The sequence below is a fragment of the Vipera berus genome (assembly GCF_964194415.1).
Source record: "Vipera berus genome assembly, chromosome: 13".
Lineage (NCBI taxonomy): Eukaryota > Metazoa > Chordata > Lepidosauria > Squamata > Viperidae > Vipera > Vipera berus.
Window position 1 is genome coordinate 5231191 of NC_138216.1, and position 23036 is coordinate 5254226.

A 23036-nucleotide genomic window follows, 5' to 3' on the forward strand; every position below is an offset into this window, starting at 1 on the left:
GATGGAGCCATTTTTCTAGTGTTTCTCAAAATTGGCTACTTTTAGACAAGGACTTCAACTCCCAGAATTCCCCAACCAGTCAATTCAGTGCTGACCAGGAGTTGATTAGATCCTTGTCTATCAGCATGAGCAACAAATCAGCTTAACTGGAATTTATCATGTCCTGATTCTTCGTGCTTGATGCGCACCCCAGAAGAACTATTAGCAACTATCTCCGTTCATATAGACCAGTGTTTGTTAAACCTCTTTCTCCAAGGACCCCTACAGACCTTTTAGCAAACATGGAGGATCCCAAAGGAGCTTTTCTTTGTATAGGTTATATTTATTTGATATTTATCTTACTAAAAATTAAGGTGGACACATTGGCAGAATATTTACAGGCAGTCCTTGACTTAGAACCACAATCGGGAGTTCTAAGCAGTTAACTAAGTGAATCGCTGAAGCTAAGCAAATTGTGCAACTGTTCAGCGAATCTAGGTTGCCCTTTTGACTTTGGTTGTGGGGAGTCGCAAATGACCTTGGGATGCTGCAACCATCCTACAGGCATTGCCAAGCACCCATAATTTTGGTCACATGACTGTGGGAACGCTGCAATGCTCATAAGTCTGAGGATGGTATGTTGCTTTTTTCAGTGCCATCGTCGCTAAACGAATGGCTGTAACTCGAGGACTATTTGCATTGAACCAAGTTAAAATAACAATGTTAAATCCATTAGATGCTAACATAAATAACATATTTTTCCTGAAAAAAACCCCTTGAACAAATAAAAATAATAATGAGAAGAGTGGCGTTGCTCTAAATTCTTCCTTTTAGGGGCTAATGGCCTCTCTTTGCTTTTTTCAAGGCCATCTTTCTACTCCTACATTCTGCCAATAGTCTGGACAGGAAGTCTCCTGATTCCAAAACTTGATATTTATACATTTGAATCAAAGTTACATTCCTGCACTGAGCTGTTTTAAACAAGTAATGCTTGCACAGTCTTCTTCTAGGTTCATCTAAAAGCTATTGATATTCTTTTATCAAAGTTTTTCAACGCTTCAACAGACATTGCTGCATCCGCGAATGTAACATGCTTGTAAATATTGAAGGTATTCCAAGTTGGGGGGAAAAAAAGGCATTATTTTAATTCTTCCAACTTCAGCAGGTTTTTCCAAAGGCCATTCCTTATCTTTGCCATGTCAGCTGGAAACTTCTGGGGGGGGGAAAAAATCAAGGTAAGATTAACGTGGAATAAATAAATACAGGTAATCCTTGACTTATGAACACAATTGGACTAGAATTCAAGTTGCTAAGCAAGGAGGTTGTGAGTTGCACCCAATCTTATGGCCGTTTTTGCCGCAATTGTTAAAACATTCCCACCCATTCTTAAATCTGAAGTAAACCACCCCTTCTTGAATTCTGCTGTTCCACCGCTGTGTTCCCAATGCATATGTCATTACATCATAAAACAACAATCAATGCAATCAAGTTCAAAGAACTTTCTTTTGAGAGGTTGCCAACATCATATGCAGTAATTACAACGTGTGATGTCTTTTAAATAATAATTTACCGTAATTTTTAATTTTTAATTTTAATTTTATTAAATTTATATACCGCCCTTTCCCGAAGGACTCAGGGCGGTTTACAGGGTATTTAAAATCAAACAGTACGAAATACAAAAGTTAAAAAACAATTAAAAAAAGATTAAATTATCCCTTAACTAAAAACCTCAGTTAAAAATTCTCAGCCTGGGCCGGAGAGCTCAAAGAGCCAGGTCTTCAGGTCCCGGCGGAATGAACGAAGGTCAGGGGCGGTCCTAAGCTCCATGGGCAGCTGGTTCCAGAGGGCAGGCGCACCCACAGAGAAGGCCCTAATAATAATAATATGTCCAAAAACTTTGCAAAATACATCAAGAAATTGCAGCTTCCTGCAATAACTCCAGCAAAGCTACCAAAAAAAAAAAACCCCTGCACTGCTCGGAACATCTTACATTTTAAGGAGATACCTGGTTGATACCTAGGATGCTGGCAGCAGCCCGTGTCAACCCTTAGTGCCAGTCAATTTGAGTGTTCAGTTGACTGAGTTTCATGTAATAATAATAATAATAATAATAATAATAATAATAATAATAATAATAATAATACAGGCTTACTGTATACTTCAGCAGTGGTCAATTCAGAAGACCAGATACAGGGCTGAAACAGCAGACATCCAAAGGTTTAACCTGTAAGGTAAGGAAGCTCCTGAAAAGGAAATTGAGAGTAGGGGGTGAAGAGAAGATCCAAAGAGTTAGTAGTTTGGTCTAGTTGTTAAAGCACCAGGAGATCCTGAATTCTTTGTGGCAGCCCCTGAGATATTGGAACACTGAACAGAATAAGAGAGTTGGAAGGACCTTAGAGATCTTCTAGTTCAACCCCCTACTCAAGGAGGAACCCCTTACTGTTTTAGACAAATGGCTGTCCAGTCTCTTCTTAAAAACTTCCAGCGTTGGAGCATTCACAGCTTCTGGAGGCAGGTTGTTCCATGGATTAATTGTTCGAACTGTCAGGAAATTTTATCCTTAAGTTCTAGGTTGCTTCTCTCCTTGATTCGTTTCCATCCGTTGCTTCCTCTCCTGCCTTCAGGTGCTTTGGAGAATAGATTGACTCCCCTTCTTCTTTGAGGCAGCCCCTTAAGATATTGGAACACTTAGATCAGGGGTCTTCAAACCCGGCCCTTTTATAACTTGTGGACTTCAACTCCCAGAATTCCTCAGCCTGGCTGAGGAATTCTGGGAGTTGAAGTCCACAAGTCATAAAAGGGCCGGGTTTGAAGACCCCTGGCTTAGATCTTGGAACAACCAGGGGCCAGTTGTAATGTCCAATTTCTTCACCTCCTCATTTCTGTTGTGCCTCCCAGTCGCCAGGCATGACTATCAACATCTGCTCAGCCTTTCAAACCAGTGAATTTCCAACCTGATGCTGTGGTAAATAAATCTTCAACGTTCCTCCGGCAGCAAAACCAGATGGGGGGAGGCTATCCTTGATGAATTAAAGCTGTACAAGAGGTCAACAGAGACAACCTCGCCTTGGCAGATAAAATAAAAGGTCAGCCGCTCGCAAGAGCAGGAAATGGCTGTCTTTTCCCACCGGGGAATCAATGGCGAGAGCAAAGCCAACTCACCGGACGCCCAGAAGCTGCGGTGAAGAGGAATTAATGAAGCGTTGTCTCACTTCGCAGCTGTTTTTGCTCGGCCAAAAACCCAGAGGGAGAACTTAATAGACGCGGCACCTGTGAGGTACCAAGAGAACAACCTTGGAGAAGGTAGCAGCCCTGACCTCAGGGAAATTGATGGCCTCCCAGTTGGGCCAACCATTAAGCATTGTAGCTATGACACACATTTCTAACAGGCACAAACTGGGTGCTTTTGAAGGCTGGTACGAATAGCGAGGAGCAATCTTAGCTTAGACAACGTTCTTCTCGTTGGTCAAAGCCTCTCAAAATCAACATCAGTTCTTAAACCACTAACGGTTGTGGATAACTGATGCTTCACAAGTCGTCCTCGACTTCCAATCCTTCGTTGTAATTTCAAAATGACAAATTATGACATTGTTCAGGACCCATCCTCACACTTACAATCGTCCCAGCTTTCCCACGGTCAGAATAATCGAAAATAGAACATCAGAGTTGGAAGGGACCTTGGAGGTCTTCTAGTCCAACCCCCTGCTCAGGCAGGAAACCCTATGCCATATCAGACAAATGGCTGTCCAGTCTCTTCTTAAAAACTTCCAGGATTGGAACATTCACAGCTCCTGGAGACAGGTTGTTCCACTGATTAATTGTTCTGTCAGGAAGTTTCTCCTTAGTTCCAGGTTGCTTCTCTCCTTGATGAGTTTCCATCCTTTGCTTCTTATCCTGCCTTCAGGGGCTTTGGAGAATAGCTTGACTCCCTCTTCTTTGGGGCAGCCCCTGAGAGATTGGAAAACATCCCTAATCCTTCTTTTCACTTGCTGTTGGGCAGCAAAAAACCCGCACAAAACCCCATGAAATTACGATAAGAATTATACTAACAATCAAATCCAAGGGTGCTTTTAAAGCGAGCAAACTCACCGTTCAGAAGAGGGGCAGATGTTGGGTTGTTTGTACTCTCATTCAAGGGTATTTCTCGGATTCTTCTCCTTCCACCACCCAGCGCCAGTTGGAGACTCTGAAGCTGCTCTTCATCGAGATGTTGGCGCTGCAAATCCGTCACCCTGGCTGCATTTTCAGGGCCAAGGTTTGCAAGCTGGTCAGGAGACAGTTCCTGTGAAAATAAATGCAGGTAGTCCTCACCACCAAGCCTAAAATTTCTGTTGCCAAGTGAGGCAGTCGCTAAGTGGGGTTTGCCCCATTTTATGATCTTTCTTGCCCCAGTTCTATGCATGACACAGAATTACTCACTTCTTTTTTTTAAAAAAAAGTTTTTATTGATTTTCTAATTTTACATTTAAATATTTAAAAAGCAACGTGGCGGCTGAGTGAATCGATAATTCAATAACATACAAGTGTCTTTAGTACAAGTCTCAAACTACTACATTAAATATTTCCTCTCTTTTCCCCTGAGTATTTACTGTCTCACAAGTAAACTAATACAATTCTTATTATATCAATTAAATAAAAACAGCTTTCTTGCATTTATCAATAATTTGTAGTTTATACACATCCTGGGTTCTTTTAACATTCAATCTTTGCAGACAGTCAGTGTCCTGATGAGTTTTTCCCCATTTTTACATAGTTTCCCATTCGTATTTAAATTTAACGTTTAATATTTGTGATTTCCAAGTTTTAAATAACCAAAGTTCCCTCACTTCTACGTCCTATTAAATGGCACTGATTGTGAATTTCAGAATTAGGACGCATCATTTGTGCAAAGCTGAAAAGCGTGGTGACACAGAAATGTTCATGTTTATTTCCAATTAAATCACCCCGATTGTGAATTTCAGAACCAGGGGTGCATCATTTATGCAAAGCTGGAAAGTCTGCGTAGCATAGAATTGCTTGCTTCTACTTCCAATTACATTACAGCATCGAAAAGTCCTCAATATTTTCCCCTGCTAACCTAACAATACCTTCTGTGGGAATGCTGAAAACTTACAAGTTCTTGGCATCCCCACGTTAAAAAAAAGAGATTCCAGGCAAGAAGGCCCAAAACGAATGGAATTTGATTCCTTGGCTTGGTGAGATTTTATTCCTTTTTTTAAAATATATATATATATTGAGGGAGTTGTTTCTCCCATCACAACAATTTCTGTTCCAGAGCAGCAACTGTTTTGCAGAGTGCAGAGAAGAGCAACAAAGATGATCAGGGGACTGGAGGCTAAAACGGTTGCAAAAACGGTTGCAGAATTGGGTATGTCTAATTTAATGAACAGAAGGAACTAGGGCTGACATGATAGCAGTCTTCCAGTATCTCAGGGGCTGCCCCAAAGAAGAGGGAGTCAAGCTATTCTCCAAAGTACTTGAAATTAGAACGAGAAGCAACGGATGGAAACTCATCAAGGAGAGAAGCGACCTGGAACTAAGGAGAAACTTCCTGACAGTGAGAACAATTAACCAGTGGAACAACCTGCCTCCAGAAGCGGTGAATGCTCCAACACTGGGAGTTTTTAAGAAGAGATCTGTCTGAAATGGTATAGGGCACAGGTCTGCAACCCGCGGCTCCGGGGGCTCTGCCATGTGCAGTCAAAAAAAAAAGTGGGACTAAAAAAGTTCAACCAATCAATTAAAATATGCAGGGTAGGTGCATATCTCGCCTTGGCTCCACTCTTCAGTCAAACCCTGTTTTGCACATGCGCGCATGTACGCGCATGTGCACACATTTTTTGCGGCTCCCAGTTTTTCCTTTTGTGAGGGAACCGGTTCCGAGTGGCTCTTTCACTGTTTCAGATTGCTGACCCCTGGTATAGGGTCTCCTGCTTGAGTAGGGGGGTTGGACTAGAAAACTCCAAGGTCTCTGTTAATCTGTTCATTTATAAGCTTCAAAATCTATCTGCTTTCATTCCTGCAGGCAAAGGGTGACTTTAGAGCTTTTCATGGTGACACCAGCCAGACAATAAGAGTTGCTTCCCTTCCCCCCCCCCACCACCCCAATTCCAGTGCAGAATATTCTACCCAACATAGTCATATGATTATGGCTATTTTGGAAGCCGAACCCTATGATTAGAACTGCACAGTCATTATCTTTCCACGTTTTGCAGAACAATGACAGCAAATGTGAACAGAGTGACATTTAACAACAATGCCAAAGAGTTCCTCTGGCTTTTGTGTTGAATTTGCCTTTTTTCTCTTCCTCCCAGAAGACATTTGGCCTCCCAAACAGCAAGCAATTATGAGACATAAATCCATCCCTCTCTCTTTTCCCCCTTCTGGTTCGGGTTTGAACCTCTGCAAAAACTTCGCTTGAGATGATGGAGTGGTGGGAGGAAACGGAGTCTGTGGAGACAGAGCAAGAGAGAGAGAGACAGAGAAAGAAAGAAAGAAAGAAAAAGAAAGAAAGAAAGAAAGAAAGAAAGGAAGGAAGGAAGGAAGGAAGGAAGGAAGGGAAGGAGAAAGAAAGAAAAAGAAAGAAAGAAAGAAAGAAAGAAAGAAAGAAAGAAAGAAAGAAAGAAAGAAAGAAAGAAAGAAAGAAGGAAAGAAGGAGACTGATTTTGAAATGGAAGGAAATTTTGAAAAGAAAGGAAGGAAGGAGGGAGAGAGGAAGGGAAGGAAGGAAGGAAGGAAGGAAGACTGATTTTGAAAAGGAAGGAAAGATTTTGAAAAGAAAGGAAGGAAGGAGGGAAGGAGGGAGGGAGAGAGGAAGGGAAGGAAGGAAGGAAGGAAGGAAGGAAGGAAGGAAGACTGATTTTGAAAAGGAAGGAAAGATTTTGAAAAGAAAGGAAGGAAGGAGGGAAGGAGGGAGGGAGAGAGGAAGGGAAGGAAGGAAGGAAGGAAGGAAGGAAGACTGATTTTGAAAAGGAAGGAAAGATTTTGAAAAGAAAGGAAGGAAGGAGGGAAGGAGGGAGAGAGGAAAGGAAGGAAGGAAGGAAGGAAGGAAGGAAGGAAGGAAGGAAGGAAGGAAGACTGATTTTGAAAAGGAAGGAAAGATTTTGAAAAGGAAGGAAGGAGGGAAGGAGGGAGGGAGAGAGGAAGGGAAGGAAGGAAGGAAGGAAGGAAGGAAGACTGATTTTGAAAAGGAAGGAAAGATTTTGAAAAGAAAGGAAGGAGGGAGGAAGGAAGGAAGGAAGAAAGGAGGGAGGGAGAGAGGAAAGGAAGGAAGGGAGGGAGGGAGGGATAGCAAGTAAATTTTGGATGTCTTCAAGTCAATTGTCCGGATGAATCCCTGCAGTTTTCTTGACAAGACCTTTGGAACCACAACATTGATTTCTTCCCAGGGTTGAGATAGAGAGACTGGCCCAAAGTCACCCAGCTGGCTTTCACGCCTAAGACAGGACTAGAACTCACAGTCTCCCGGTGTCTAGCCCGGCGTCTTCAACCCCTACACCAAACTGGGTATCTTAAATATGAAACCAGCCGCAAGGCCGTACATCCCTCCCCACACCTCTTTTTTTTTCATTCCTTCCTTTCAAATAAAAAGATGGAGAAGGCAGCAAACCCAACGGAAAGCTTTCTGACTTACCTTAAAGATTTCACTGGGGATGGATGCGATGGCTGCGGGCCGGAAATAAGCCATCAATTCGGGATCGAGGGCTCTCCATTCCTTCGCGTTTAAGCCAGCTAGCGCGCGAGAGAGAAAGAGATGATCAGAAAAACAATTTCACGCCGTGCCGATTAGACGGAATTTGGAGCATTTGAGGGGCACCAGCCCTTAGCCGATCAATATTTGATTCTAAAATCAGGATTCCAGGCCCCTCTGGGAAATCAAAACGGGGCTGGCGATTAAATGAATGCTTAGTGGGAACCAACTTTAGTAACGGTGCGTGCTTAATGAGTGCGATTTCCATTTTTGCTGTTTTGCTTTTAATAAGGTCAAGGCTCCAATGGGGCCCCTTCTCTATTTTTCTCTGAGTTCTGCTGCTGCTGCACAGGTGGTGAATTAGTTGGAAGGGACCTTGGAGGTCTTCTAGTCCAACCCCCTGCTCAAGCAGGAGACCGTGTACCATTTCAGACAAATGCTTGTCCAATCTCTTCTTAAAAACCTCCAGTGTTGGAGCACCCGCAACTTGTGAAGGATTGTGGGCCAAAGGATGGTTTGGAGCGGTTAAGTAACTTCCTTACCGGCGATAGTCCCAATTTCTTGCAAAATTGCCTGGTTCCATTTCGTGGGATTCCCAAATACAGATTCGACTTTCTTTTTAAAGCCTTGCAGAGTGCTTGAGCTGCAGGGCAAAGAACCCAGTCTGGCTAAAACCACACTATGGAGAAAGCAAAAGAACGCCTTATCACAATCGTGGTCGGTAGGGAGAAGGAAGGAAAGAAGGAAAGATGGAAAGAAGAAAGGAAAGGAAGGAGGGAGGGAAGGAAGGAAGAGAAAGAAAGAAAAAAGAAAGAAAGAAAGAAAGAAGGAAGGAAGGAAGGAAGGAAGGAAGGAAGGAAGGAAGGAAGGAAGGAAGGAAGGAAGGAAGGAAGGAAGGAAAAGTAGGAGGAGGGGAAGGAAGGGAGGGAGAGAAAAGAAGGAAGGAAGGAAGGAAGGAAGGAAGGAAGGGAAAGAAAGAAAGAAAGAAAGAAAGAAAGAAAGAAAGAAAGAAAGAAAGAAAGAAAGAAAGAAAGAAAGAAAGAAAGAAAGAAAGAAAGAAAGAAAGAAAAGTAGGAGGAGGGGGAAGGAAGGGAGGGAGCGAAAAGAAGGAAGGAAGGAAGGAAGGAAGGAAGGAAGGAAGGAAGGAAGGAAGGAAGGAAGAGAAAGAAAGAAAGAAAGAAAGAAAGAAAGGTAAAGTAGGAGGAGGGGAAGGAAGGGAGGGAGAGAAAAGAAGGAAGGAAGGAAGGAAGGAAGGAAGGAAGGAAGGAAGGAAGGAAAAGAAAGAAAGAAAGAAAGAAAGAAAGAAAGAAAGAAAGAAAGAAAGAAAGAAAGAAAGAAAGAAAGAAAGAAAGAAAGAAAGAAAGAAAGAAAGAAAGAAAGAAAGAAAGAAAGAAAGGAAGGAAGGTAAAGTAGGAGGAGGGGAAGGAAGGGAGGGAGAGAAAAGAAGGAAGGAAGGAAGGAAGGAAGGAAGGAAAAGAAAGAAAGAAAGAAAGAAAGAAAGAAAGAAAGAAAGAAAGAAAGAAAGAAAGAAAGGTAAAGTAGGAGGAGGGGAAGGAAGGGAGGGAGAGAAAAGAAGGAAGGAAGGAAAGAAGGAAGGAAGGAAGGAAGGGAAAGAAAGAAAGAAAGAAAGAAAGAAAGAAAGAAAGAAAGAAAGAAAAGTAGGAGGAGGGGGAAGGAAGGGAGGGAGCGAAAAGAAGGAAGGAAGGAAGGAAGGAAGGAAGGAAGGAAGAGAAAGAAAGAAAGAAAGAAAGAAAGAAAGAAAGAAAGAAAGAAAGAAAGAAAGAAAGAAGAAAGAAAGAAAGGTAAAGTAGGAGGAGGGGAAGGAAGGGAGGGAGAGAAAAGAAGGAAGGAAGGAAGGAAGGAAAGAAGGAAGGAAGGAAGGAAGGGAGGGAGGGAGGGAGGGAGGCTTAATGATACAACCAGTAGGAAGTTTTTGTCCCTTCAGGTGTCAGCGAAAATAAAGAACTAAATAATCAGAGCCTGTGAGATTTCAAAGTCTTCTGCAGTGTCCAAACACATTTCCACACAGGGTAAATTTTGCAAACTGTGCTATCTTTCTAAGTAGACTTTGAACTGGAAGGACATCGTGCTGCAACAGATCTAGACTGTGAATGGGAAACCACACCACAAAAGACCGTTCACCTTTTGCTCAAATCAGTTATTTTTATTAATTTGGTCGGTCGGCATTTTAATGGCTAAGCACAACGTTAGCGTCCCGATTGGTGAGGGCAGCTATTTCTCCATGTTCTGCAGCTTGCTTGCAATAATATTTTGGTCGCTTTGCGAGCCGGAGAAATGTGCGTAAGAGACATCATAAGAAAGCAAACTATTCTTTTGAAGGAACAATATCCTCTTTTGCGATCATGTCCTTCTTAGAAGCATTTCACGGATGAGAGAAGGCAGAGGGTTACCTGAATTCGATGGCATTGACGGATGCAATCTCTGTCGAGTTTAGAGTGCAAAGGCTGGCATCAAGAGCTAGCAGATCGAAACTTTTCAGACTGGCTATCTCTTGTCCCGAATCATCCAGAAAGCCTCGCAAAATGGATTTGGCCTGGGAGGAAAGTAAACAACAATCACAACAACACAGATCCCTGTGTTTGTCCTTTCCCCCCCCCCCCCTTAAAACCATTCCCTTACGCAAACTGATCTCAGAATAATTTACAACACAAATGCATCCTCCAGAATATTTGAGGTACAAGGCTGAAGAACTAACACTGAAGGTTGCATTGCTGGACCTAAAGATTTCCAAAAGTTTGCTTTCCAAATTGTATTCTCTTAACTATATAAGTTTAATAAAATAAACAAAATAAATAAATAAAACGCAACCGGCAGAGACAAGGCCATTTGTAAGAGTGATCCGTTTGTTCATTAAGGGTATGCCCACGTCATGTGGAATCAAAGACTGTTTTTGGCCCAGTTGCTACATTTTGAAGAGGGATATTTAGTCCGGTGGATGCCGGCAACATCCAGCACCCTAATTTTCAACTGTCTATGGAGATTCTTAGTCCTCCAGGTCCTGTTTGTCCCAAAAGTGCTTTTTTCAGGAGGCAACTGGACTTTCCGTTTTTTCTTTGAAGACGTTTCGCTTCTCATCCAAGAAGCTTCTTCAGCTCTGACTGAACGGTGGGGAACGGAAGGATTTATCCTCCTTGCAGATCATTTGCATTCTTTCAGAGAGCCCTTAAGGCCATTTGGAGATTTATCTCTGTCTCAGGGATTTGCACATTTGCACTACCCTGAGGACACAGATAAACCTCCAAGTGGCCTCAACAACTTTCTAAAAGGATGCAAATGACCAGCTGTCTGCAAGGAGTATAAATCCTTCCATTCCCCACCAGCCAGTCGGAGCTGAAGAAGCTTCTTGGATGAGAAGCGAAACGTCTTCGAAGAAAAACAAGGAAGTCCAGGTGGGTCCTGAAAAAAGCACCTTTGGGACTGATTTTCAACTCTTTCACCTTCACCCACATACAACGCGCACAGATTTAAGAAACACACACAAGCCAACAATATTGAGACTCAGCAGATCTTCCTTAGCAATGCCTGTGGAGATTCTCGGTCTGTTCCCAATGATGCTTTTTCACGAGGCCAATGGACTTCCTTGTTTCTCTTTGAAGGCGTTTCGCTTCCCATCCCAGAAGCTTCTTCAGCTCTTCCACTCCCCACCAGCCAGTCAGAGCTGAAGAAGCTTCTGGGATGGGAAGCGGAACGTCTTCGAAGAAAAACGAGGAAGTCCAGGTGCCTCGTGGAAAAGCTTCTTTGGGACCCTCTTAGCAATGGACTCTCGGTGTGAACTTTTACTAACCTGAGATGGATTCCAGGCTGTCTGCTGCGTCAAGGCTGAGACGGCGTCCACCGAGCTGAGATCCAGGGCGACAATTTCACTCTCGTTCAACGCTGTGACAATGTGACCCAGGGAGACAATGTGGTATCTCTTCCAGCGTTCAGGCAGACCCCAAACCTTTAGAAAAACACACACACACACACACAAAACATATCGTGACCCATTACAGGAAGTCCTCGACTTTGGACTGACAATTAAACACCACATTTTTGTTGCTAAGTGAGACTGTTGTTGAGCTTCGCCCCGTTTTACAACCTTCCTTCCCTAGCTATTAACTGTAATCACTGCTCTTCTTAAGTCAGTAACAGAGTTGTGAAGTGAATCTGGCTTCCCCTTTTGCACATCAGACGTTTGCAAAAGGGGATCATGTGACACACACGCATACACACACACACACACACACACACACACACGCCAGGTAGAGATGGGAAGACCTGGTGGGGGGAAAAACTGGAAAAATTGGGGGGGGGGAAACGGATTTTTTCCCCGTTTTTTCCCCCCAAACGGCTTTGGGGGGAAAGGAAAAAAATAATAAAACCCATTTTTTTTTCTGGGTTTTTCTCCACGCCTTTGCATCTCTATGTCCCAGGACACTGCAACCGTCATAAATACGTGTCAGTTGCCAAGTGCCTGAATTTTAATCACGTGAGAAATGGAGATGCTGCAACGGTTGCGTGAAAAACAGTCAGCAGACCCGTTTTTTCAGTGTCGTCTTTGAACAGTCACTAAAACGAATTGTCGTAAGTTGAGGACTGCCCGTACCACATCTGCTTGGGAAGCAATCAAGCAGAGAGGCTCAAATCTCCATGGCCTAGACAGCCTCCACTAATCTGATGTGTTGGAGAATGGATCCCATCATCCCCAGCCTCTCCCAACTTGAACAAAGTCCCCTGAACCAGGGTGTGGTTTCATTTCAAAAGCTGAATCACGTCAACTTCGTTTTCCCAACTGATCAAGGGGCGAAGAAAAGAAAAAAAAATCTTTTGTGCAGATTGGCAAAGGAGCAATTTATTTCTACGGTCTTAGTAAACCTGTTGTATCACCCAGCGATCTTTTTCCCGCTCGGGAACAAGCATGTAGAAGATTTTATATACCTATTTCTCATCTTAGGCTATGGATTGGAAGCTAATGGACATTTTCGCTTGCCCATCTTACTATATATTTCATGAGTGTTCCTAAGAAGCTTTACCTGGAATTATAGATTTTTATTTATTTACTTGTTCCCCTTGGGCATTATAATATGACGACTAATGTGTGCGTTTTCAAATCATTATTTACTTCTCTCTTTTTTTCTACCCTCTGCCTCGGCGGCCCTGTCACTCCCAGTACGCTTAACAATCCAGGATATAATATTGCATTAATATTTTTATAGTACAACTGCAGCCTAAATCAATGGCAATAAAACAGGAGAGCAACAGAGAAACGAAAACTGGATTTAAGATCTCATAACAAGCAAACAAAGTTTTTAAAAAGTAAAAACAAAAAAACAGGGAGCGGTTTTAATACATTAAAAGACACAGCACCGGTCTGTTTATTTATTTTTTTTAAGGAAGAAAACCCATGAATTTAACTCTCTTTCTGTGTCCTTTGGTGAGTTCTTTCTCTCTCTCTCTCTCTCTCTCTCTCTCTCTCTCTCTCTCTCTCTCTCTCTCTCTCTCTCTCTCTCTCTCTCTCTCTCTCTCTTAAACTGCTGCAAACATCTGAGTGATTATGGAATGGATCCCGAAATTGTTCTCAGCTACAGTTTAATCATAGCTTAGCAAATGGCCCACAATGGGTAGCATCACGGCATAAAAGCCAAAAGCTTTATATATTGGGCTAAAGCAAGCAAGCACAGCCTAAAAAGACGAAAGATAGGCAGTTGGTCAGCATGGGAGAAAGTGAGTTGGATTAAGATGATGTCATTGCCCAGACTGTTCCTGACATTAAGATTCAGAATAGAGTTGGAAGGGACCTTGGAGGTCATCTAGTCCAACCCCCTGCTCAAGCAGGAGACCCTATACCAGGGGTAGGCAACCTTGGCTCTTTAATGACGTGTGGACTTCCAGAATTCCTGAGGCAGCCACACTGAGGGGAAAGGGAGAGGTTTCCAAGCTGAGCCATGCCGTCTCAGGAATTCTGAGAGTTGAAGTCCACGAGTCATAAAAGAGCCAAGGTTGCCTACCCCTGGTCTAGTAAGATTTGTGGACTTCAATTCCCAGAATTCCTGAGCCAGCCACACTGAAGGGAAAGGGAGAGGTTTCCAAGCTGAGCCATGCCGGCTCAGGAATTCTGGGAGTTGAAGTCCACGAGTCATAAAAGAGCCAAGGTTGCCTACCCCTGGTCTAGTAAGATTTGTGGACTTCAATTCCCAGAATTCCTGAGCCAGCCACACTGAGGGGAAAGGGAGAGGTTTCCAAGCTGAGCCATGCCGGCTCAGGAATTCTGGGAGTTGAAGTCCACAAGTCACAAAAGAGCCAAGGTTGCCTACCCCTAAACGGTTGTAAATCAAGGATTACCACTAATAAACTGGGCATGTGGAAGCCTCAGAGGCAGGTCTAATGGATCCTTCTGGTTTTCTTCTGGTCCCCTCTTATAATTACCTGCTTAGCTTTTTCCTTCAAGACAGCCAGCTGCGAGGCGTTAAAACGACGGACTGAGCCAAGGATTTCCACAGTTCGGGCAAACGTTCTGCTTTCCATACAGCTCAGTTCCTGGGCAGACCAAAACATGTTTGCTTCCGATAATTTTATAATCTCATCCGAAGAGGGTGCCATGACACCTTCGCAGCCTAGAAACAGAAAAAAAACATGTTAAGATACAGATTAGTCCTTGACGTACGGCCCCAAATTGCCAGAGCTAAGCGAATCGCTTACCCGAAGTTGAATTAGACGGTTGGGTTGGAATTCTGGAGGCATAAAGAGATTCAAACTGAGCCAAGAGAAGCTGCTTGGGTGACGAGATGGGTCGGGATGCTATTTCCGAGATGAAGTCCGGAAACTTCAAGAGGGAATGAAAATAAAATAAAATAAACGATGAGGATTTTTAAGTCACTCTTGCTTTGATCGAAGGCCCTGAAGAAGGTGTAATAAGATGCATCTCCTGTTCCTAACCAGCACCTTCTAGCTTGTCTTAGAATCATCTGATCCTTGTGGCAAAGTTACAGGGTTTAAAAGGTAAGTAAGAATGGCTGCAGGAATTGGGAATGTGTAGTTTAATGAAGAGAAGGGTGAGGGATGACATGATAGCAGTGTTCCAATATCTCAGGGGCTGTCCCAAAGAAGAGGGAGTCAAGCTATTCTCCAAAGCCCCTGAAAGCAGGACAAGAAGCAACGGATGGAAACTCATCAAGGAGAGAAGCAACCTGGAACTAAGGAGAAACTTCCTGACAGTGAGGACAATTAACCAGTGGAACAACCTGCCTCCAGATGTGGTGAATGCTCCAACACTGGAAGTTTTTAAGAAGAGACTGGACAGCCGCTTGTCTGAAATTGTACAGGTTTTCCTGCCTGAGCAGGGGGTTGGACTAGAGGACCTCCAAGGTCCCATTATGCTGTTTATTTCAGTGATGACTGGAGGTATCATGAGTCAGTAGTAGGGGAAACGGCCTTAGGAGCATAACGAAAGAGAAGAGGATAAGATTTCCTAAGGAAAACCTTAAAGGCAAACTTAAAGGGGGGGTTGGGGTCTGTGTCTTGTATCTTCAATCACCCATTCTTCCGAGTCCCATTTTATTAACTGTGGATTCCTAATCAGTGAGGACTGTTGATCTGTGTTCATCTGTGATGCCAACTTTCTGTCATTAACAAAGCAATCTCTTCCTTATTTATTCATGTATTCGTTTTATTCCTATCTGAACTTTACGTCCAGGAGATCAAGAAGATAAATGGGATTCTGCCTACATTAGAAACTCTGTGGCTGGATTAAGCTAAGAAATGCCATCCCAGTTTACACATCACGCTAATCATAGGTGCTTAGCTTCTCCATGCTTTTTTAGCGGAGCATCGCAAATACCTTTTCCAGCAGGGCAATCAATTCATCCTTTGGCCATAACACAATAAAAGCTCGGTGGTCCTTAATTGTTTCAAATGTCCAGTTTCTTGGGGAGCTGGAAAAGCAAAGTTGTAAAAAGAAAGGTTGGGATTTGCCGTGTGTGTGTGTGTGTGTGTGTGTGTGTGTGTGTGTGTGTGTACCGGTAGAATTCACACGTTAGAAGAGTAGGTGAAAGGAGTAATGAGTTTTGGGCTAGAAAAAAAAATGGGTTTCTTGTAGTGGCTTTTTTTTTTGATAAAAAGGTAAAAATTTCTCCACTGTCCAGTCACATCCAACTCTGGGGCCTGATGGTCATCTCCACCTCTTGGCCGAGAAAGCCAGCATTGTCTGAAGACAATTTCTACGGTCGCTTTGCCAGCATGACTATACGTTGAGGCACACGGAACGCTGTGGTACCTATTTATCTACCGTACTTGCATTTGCCTGCGTTTGAACTGCTAGATGGGTGGGAGCTGAGGCAAGTCACCCCATCCTGCAGCGCTCAGGTCTCAAACCTGGGCTATCCGCCTTCCAGCTGACAACCTCAGCGTCTTTAACCATCATTAAGCCATCGCGCTCTTCTTTGGCTGTTGTTACTCGAGGGGAGCCTGCAAAGATCTTACCCATGCAATTCAATCAGTCTCTGCTTAATGCCCATCTTCTGCTCGTAGCTGAGATGGGGGCACTGGCCGTATCGGTGGAGGATCACTGTCATCACTTCTGGGGAGACCCCCTCACAGATGACCGCGGGGGGCAAATGGCAAAGGAGATTGCCCAAGACATCCACGGTATATTCATCCGCCACCGAATCTTCCTGAAATGAGCCACATCCATTCAGCAGCTGAATTGAGAAGCGGAGAAGCTAAGGTGGGTCCCTCCAGAACCTCTTGCTCCGCCCACTAGGCCTCTCTGGGCTCTGCTCCCTTTTATCTGGCCATTCCCCAGGCAGCCTCTCTTTGCCTCCCCAGGCCTTTCCCACATACCATTACAGATAGTCCTCGACTTGTGAGCAAAAATGAGCCAACATTTGTGTTCCTAAGCAAGACGGTTGTTAAGTGAGTTTTGCCCCATTTTACGACCTTTCTTGCCACCGTTGTCAAGTCGATCACTGCAGTTGTTAAGTTAGTAACACGGTTGTTAACCTGGCTTCCCCGTTGATTTTGCTTGTCAGAAGTTCGCAAAAAGGGACCGCGTGACCCCGGGACACCGCAACCGTCATAAATATGAGTCAGTTGCCAAGCATCTGACTCATATTTATGCAGCGTTGCAGGCTGACTCTGCCCACTGCCAGGAGTTCGATCCTGATCGGCTCAAGGTTGACTCAGCCTTCCGTCCTTCTGAGGTCGGTGAAATGAGGACCCAGATTGTTGGGGGCAAGAGGCTGACTCTGTAAACTGCTTAGAGAGGGCTGTAATGCATTGTGAAGCGGTATATAAGTCTAAGTACGATCATTATTGCTATCTGAGCCGTGTTGGCGCAGTGGTTAGAATACAGTATTGCAGGCTGACTCTGCTCACTGCCAGCAGTTCAATCCTGACCGGCTCAAGGTTGACTCAGCCTTCCGTCCTTCTGAGGACGGTAAAATGAGGAACCAGATTGTTGTGGGGAGGCAACAGGCTGACTCCGTAAACTGCTTAGAAAGAGCTGGAAAGCATCGTGAAGCGGTATATAAGTTTACGTGCTCCTGCTGTTGCTACCTGAATTTTGATCACGTGACCGTGGGAATGCTGCAAAGGTGGCGAGTTTGCAAAACGGTCACAAGTCACTTTTCCCAGTGCCCTTGTAACATTCAACGGTCGCTAAACGAACTGTGGTACATCAGCTTGAAGGAGAAACAGGCTCGGAATTGAAACCACGGATGTTCTTACCAAGCAGTGCTGGATTTTCCGCAGGAGAGTTTTTTTCTTCTGCTCGCTCCAAACGAGACGATCCAGGTCCACCTTTCCCAAACTGATTAGAAAAGGGACACAGCGGGATCCCGTGACAGATTCCAGGAACTCGGGACTAAGAGAAAGTTTTCCAAAGTTCACCTTGTGAAAATGCAGAAATTCCACAGGAGGAGATTAATTTGTTTCTCTCCTGTCTCTAACCTACGCACCTGAGGGCAGCTGAATCAGAAAAGGTTTACCTCCAGCTGCTCATATAACTTTTTAAATAACATTTTACTGAAAGGAAGAGATAGCGAGAGAGAACGACAGACAAAAAAAAAACCCATACGAAACCAAAAACAAACAAAAAAAGTTGCAGTTAGTCATCCCTACTGAATTTCAAACTGAACATACTCAGCACGGCACAAATCCCTTACACAGTGAGCATTAAACAGGTAATGAAAATTATAGATCCAGTTGAAATATGATTCTACAGAAAAGAAACCCCATGTTTTGCATAGGGCACCGTAGGTAACAGCAAAATCCAAGAATGGTTTCCAATTTAAAGGAGAACATTTTGTAGCTCTCCCCCCCAAAAAAGAGATCAAAGATCTTTTTCAATAATAATAATAAAAACATAGAGTGTAGATTCCTTGCAGCCTTTCCTTTAAGTTATATGGATAAATTTGAATGTGAAATTCACCCAGCTATTCATATTCGACTGAGCGTTGCATCAACAAATTGAATCGTGTCTCTGCCAAAGAATTAGTAAAGTGGCCACTTAGCCTCAAATCCAATTAGTGATAATAATACTTCGAATGTTAGTGCGAGAACGTTTTAACAATCTCTACATTCCTTGAGTTTAAATCTCAATCCATCTCAAGGTATTTACCGAATTTGAAGTGTAACTTTCATTGTACGCATAGTTAGTGGCTATCTTATGATTACAATGAAATAATTCTTTGTCTTTCATATGGTCCTTTCAAATCCTAATGCCAAATGTCATAATTAAAATCAAATTAAAGGGTTTTCATTATTTGGAGACACGGCAGCTATCAGAAATACTGTACTTTCTTGGGGGGGGGGGGAACCATGAAAGAAACGTCTGAATATTGGCTGGGATACTATATGGCATTTACAATTGGCACTATAAAGATCTATAATTTTCATAATGTTTTTCCCCCTGGTGGGAGAAAAAAAAGAAAAGAAAGGTAATGAAAAAGAATGGCTTACGGAAGCACAGCTAAGAGGGAGGGAGGGAGAGATGCTTCAGAAATGGTCCAGAATTTCCAAGCCAGACAATTGAGCTGCAAAAAGGATTTTCCAAATGTGATTACGTAGAAACAAAACACATAAAGGCTGTAATCCTGAGTGACTATTTTTTTTCTACACATGCTATTTTTTTTCTACACATGCCAGTAATTTTAATCCATTGTCAAGTCAATTTCACACTTAGTCAGTATGATCTCAAATTAATGCTTGTCATTTGTCTGAAATGGTATAGGGTTTCCTGCCTGAGCGGGGGGGGTTGGACTAGATGACCTCCAAGGTCCCTTCCAACATCATCATCATCATCATCATCATCATCATCATCATCATCATCATTATTATTATTATTATTATTATTATTATTATTATTATTATTATTATTATTATTATTATTATTATCCTGCACATTTGTGATTTTAAAAAAATTGGCACATTCCCTGTAGAGTCCCTAAACACAATTTGCAAGCAATTTATGCCCACAAAATAACACATTTTGGGTGTGTTACTTTCATAATGTGTAATACACACACACACACACACACACACACATACACAGATGTGTATGAAATTTAACATCTATGCTTTCATGGATTTGCTTAGATAAAAGTGAGATTTTTTTTCAAATTCAGAGAAGTGCCGAATTCAGGAAGCTGTTTTTGCTGTTTTTCTACTACACTATTTCCAAAATGTGAAATCTCCTTAAAATGCAATTCTCCTTAAAAGGTGTTCTCCTTAAAATGCATATTGCAAGAATGTCTCTGCATTTAATTTGCCCTAGGTGAACCTCTGAAATCATGAAACAGATACTTAAGAAACCTTCTGTTAGAAATAAAAGAAATGTATTAGGATATGTTCATATTTGACCTGGAAGGGGGACAGCAAATGAAGCTGCTTTTCAAATATATGGAAAATGTTCAAAAAAGTGATTGCACTCAAATTCTCAATATGCCAGCAGGCCAGTCCTTTCAACAGCTGTTCATTTCTGGAGGAAAAGAGAAAAAAAAATAGAAAGTAAGAATGTGTAAGATCCAATTTAATTCTTAAGAATGTTCCCTCTCATTCAATTACATTTGATCTCTGAAAAAGAAGGTTTTCTAAGGATCAAATTCCTCTCTTTCAATTCGTGTCTTTCCAAAAAGTTCTATTACAAGTGCTCTAATTTCCAGCCAGCATGGCCAATGGGTGAAGGAGCATGGGTGCTGTAGTAGCTGTACGACCTCTGTCTGGAGACACGCACACAGAGAGAAGACAGGATAGATAGATGATAGAGATGAGATAGATAGATAGATAGATAGATAGATAGATAGATAGATAGATAGATAGATAGATAGATAGATAGATAGATAGATAGATAGAGATATATGTTGATAGATGGTTGGATGGGTGGGTGGGTGGATAGATAGATAGATAGATAGATAGATAGATAGATAGATAGATAGATAGATAGATAGATAGATAGATAGATAGATAGATAGATAGATAGATAGATAGAATAGATAGAGGATGGATAGATAGATAGATAGATAGATAGATAGATAGATAGATAGATAGATAGATAGATAGATAGATAGATAGATAGATAGATAGATAGATAGATACAGATATGTGTTGATAGATGGTTGGCTGGATGGGTGGGTGGGTAGGTAGATAGATAGAGAGATAGAGAGATAGAGAGATAGAGAGATAGAGAGATAGAGAGATAGAGAGATAGAGAGATAGAGAGATAGAGAGATAGAGAGATAGAGAGATAGAGAGATAGAGAGATAGAGAGATAGATAGATACAGATATATGTTGATAGATGGTTGGATGGATGGATGGGTGGGTAGGTAGGTAGATATATAGATAGATAGATAGATAGATAGATAGATAGATAGATAGATAGATAGATAGATAGATAGATAGATAGATAGATAGATAGATAGATAGAGATATATGTTGATAGATGGTTGGATGGGTGGGTGGGTGGGTAGGTAGATAGATAGGTAGATAGATAGATAGATAGATAGATAGATAGATAGATAGATGATAGATAGATAGATAGATAGATAGATAGATAGATAGATAGATAGATAGATAGATAGATAGATCAGTAGGTCTAGGCACATAGAGTTCAAAAATTCAGCAGTCCTTGTCTTGGACATTTGGGTAAAATGTGAATTCTTAAGAACATTTAGTCTCACAAAACTGGAGGAAAATTTTTAGCATCCAAACTAACTGAAGACTCATGTTGAGGTCCAGCACTGCTGAGGGGTGACTTCGACGTGGAGCCTACATTCTCCCTGTAATGCAAGGATTAAAGCCCAACGGAGGCTTCCTTACCTTAAGAGATCAGACAGGGAAGTCTTCCTTGACAATAATTCGTAGAGAAACAAAGCCTGAAAATGAAAGAGAGAAGAGATCTCTAGGCTACGGCAATTTCCCTTTGACTTTGGCAACTTGAAGAGAGGTGGGCTTCAAGTCCCAGAATTCCCCAGCCAGCATATACTGTAACCACGCAATCAAAGCCCTGCCCTCTTTTACAAGTGACACACATTGATTAAAAGGGGGGCGAGCCTCCATTACCTGGTTGGCTGTGCCATCTTGGACTTTTCTGAGCCCTTAGGGCAGGGGTAGGCAACCTCGGCTCTTTTATGACTCATGGACTTCAACTCCCAGAATTCCTGAGCCAGCATGGCTCAGCTTGGAAACCTCTCCATTTTTCCTCAGCATAGCTGACTCAGGAATTCTGGGAGTTGAAGTCCATGAGTCATAAAAGAGCCGAGGTTGCCTACCCCTGCCTTAGGGGATACCTCTGACAACGAGGATTGGGAGAATATCCAGATTGAGGCCAAAGAGTGAGAGAATTGCCTCCTCTGGTTCTCCTATTGACCCAAAGCCTTGCCTTCTCTTCCACCTCCTGGTTGTCATCAACCAGTGGAACAACTCTGCACCAGAAATCATAGGTGCTCCATCACTGGAGATTTTTAAGAAGAGACCGGACATTCACCTGTCTGAGACAGTGTAGGTTCTCCTGCTTGAGCAGGCGGCTGGACTAGAAGACCTCCAAGGTGCCTTCCAGCTCTATTCTATACTATCAGGCACCCATCCACTTGCTGCTCTGCCAGATTACCTGACTGGTCCTCAGCTCTTTATTTTTCACCAACGACGCATTGAGGCCGCCGGCTTTCCATAAATCAAACAGGGAGACCTCGGTAAAAAAGGCACTAGGCAGATCAGTGAGGACCGACGAGAGCGGCGAAGATGCCAGGAGCTGTAGAGGGGGGGAAAAACGGGAAGCTTTTGAAAAGTTCCTGGAATAGCATGTGCAAACTACCTTGGGAGACAGGAGGAAGACACACAAGGTAGATGAAGGTCAGATAAGAGGCAGCTGAGCCCCCAGAAGGAAAGGGAAGTGGTAAACCGTCTCGGAAGGGACCCTCCCTCCTTAGTTTCTTGGACTGCAAAGGTGTGTGGGGGGGGAGACATCGTTTCAGACTTGCAAGATTCTGTTAATCCAAACCTTGCAATAGAGCGGAATTAGTTATGCTAAGAAGCTAGTCCTCTTGACAAGATTGCGTGAAATGAAGGAAAGGGAGAAGAAATCTTTCTGGTTCTAAATCTACGAGGTCTCCATCTCACTCGCAGGTTCTCCACCGCGCAGAAATACCAGCATTTACCTTCCGGAAGATTCCTTGTCTTTGAGTCGGGGTCAAATCCATTGCCCGCTGTGTCAAGACACTCTGGATGGCCTGAGATAGTTCATTGGGGTTCATATTGTAGAAGGACAGGGTGTCAATGCCAGGCGCCAAAGCCCCCATTTGACTAACATTGTGAAACAACAATGCCTGGCAAGAGAACCAAAGACATAAACCGGGATTTGTGGCTGAAAGGACAGTGTGAACTTAGGCAATTGGCCTTATTCAACAAACGGTTCAGTAAATCACCACTGGCCCACGATGTGGACTCAACTGGCAAACAGGGCAGAGAGCTAGGAATGAACATAACGTTCCCCATTACAAGGAATACCACAGCAAAAAGATTTTCCGTCCTTAAAAGCAAACCAAGGCCTTTGAAAACCAAACGTACCTTTTCATAAAGCAGGTATTTGCCGGCTAGAATGATGGTTTGGCTCTTGGCCCATCTGGAGACTTGGTTTAAAGTGGAGATGGCGGAGTGGACAGCTCGGGGGGAAAGAGCTTCCAGCTGGCTGGTTGCCAGTCCCACAACAGCATCTGAGAGGGTGCCGAGAACGTCGTTCAACGTCTGGTTTTGGACGGCCACGTTGAGAAGTTGGGACTTCAGCTGGAACCATTTCAAGAACACCAAGGGTCGTCACAGCGAAACGCACAACTTTTTGAAAAGCTGATGCCGAGAAGCTCAGACACACGGTTTTCA

General features: G+C 43.0%; 1 protein-coding gene across 1 annotated transcript in view; it reads right to left on the reverse strand.

The window, feature by feature from the left end:
• Positions 1-288: 288 nt before the first annotated feature.
• OTOA (otoancorin) overlaps positions 289-23036 on the reverse strand; it is a 30675-nt gene continuing 7927 nt past the window's right edge. Inside the window, exons 12-29 of the mRNA XM_081338534.1 lie at positions 22728-22943; positions 22319-22486; positions 21772-21912; positions 20982-21037; positions 19526-19643; positions 18626-18699; positions 17393-17528; positions 16148-16338; positions 15507-15600; positions 14369-14492; positions 14096-14283; positions 11475-11630; positions 10081-10223; positions 8212-8348; positions 7613-7710; positions 4069-4261; positions 2132-2222; positions 289-1192 (exon numbers count right to left, since the gene is read on the reverse strand). Coding sequence (XP_081194660.1) covers positions 2155-2222; positions 4069-4261; positions 7613-7710; positions 8212-8348; positions 10081-10223; positions 11475-11630; positions 14096-14283; positions 14369-14492; positions 15507-15600; positions 16148-16338; positions 17393-17528; positions 18626-18699; positions 19526-19643; positions 20982-21037; positions 21772-21912; positions 22319-22486; positions 22728-22943 — 2301 coding nt within the window. The 3' untranslated portion in view covers positions 289-1192; positions 2132-2154. The remainder of the gene's footprint in view (positions 1193-2131; positions 2223-4068; positions 4262-7612; positions 7711-8211; positions 8349-10080; positions 10224-11474; positions 11631-14095; positions 14284-14368; positions 14493-15506; positions 15601-16147; positions 16339-17392; positions 17529-18625; positions 18700-19525; positions 19644-20981; positions 21038-21771; positions 21913-22318; positions 22487-22727; positions 22944-23036) is intronic.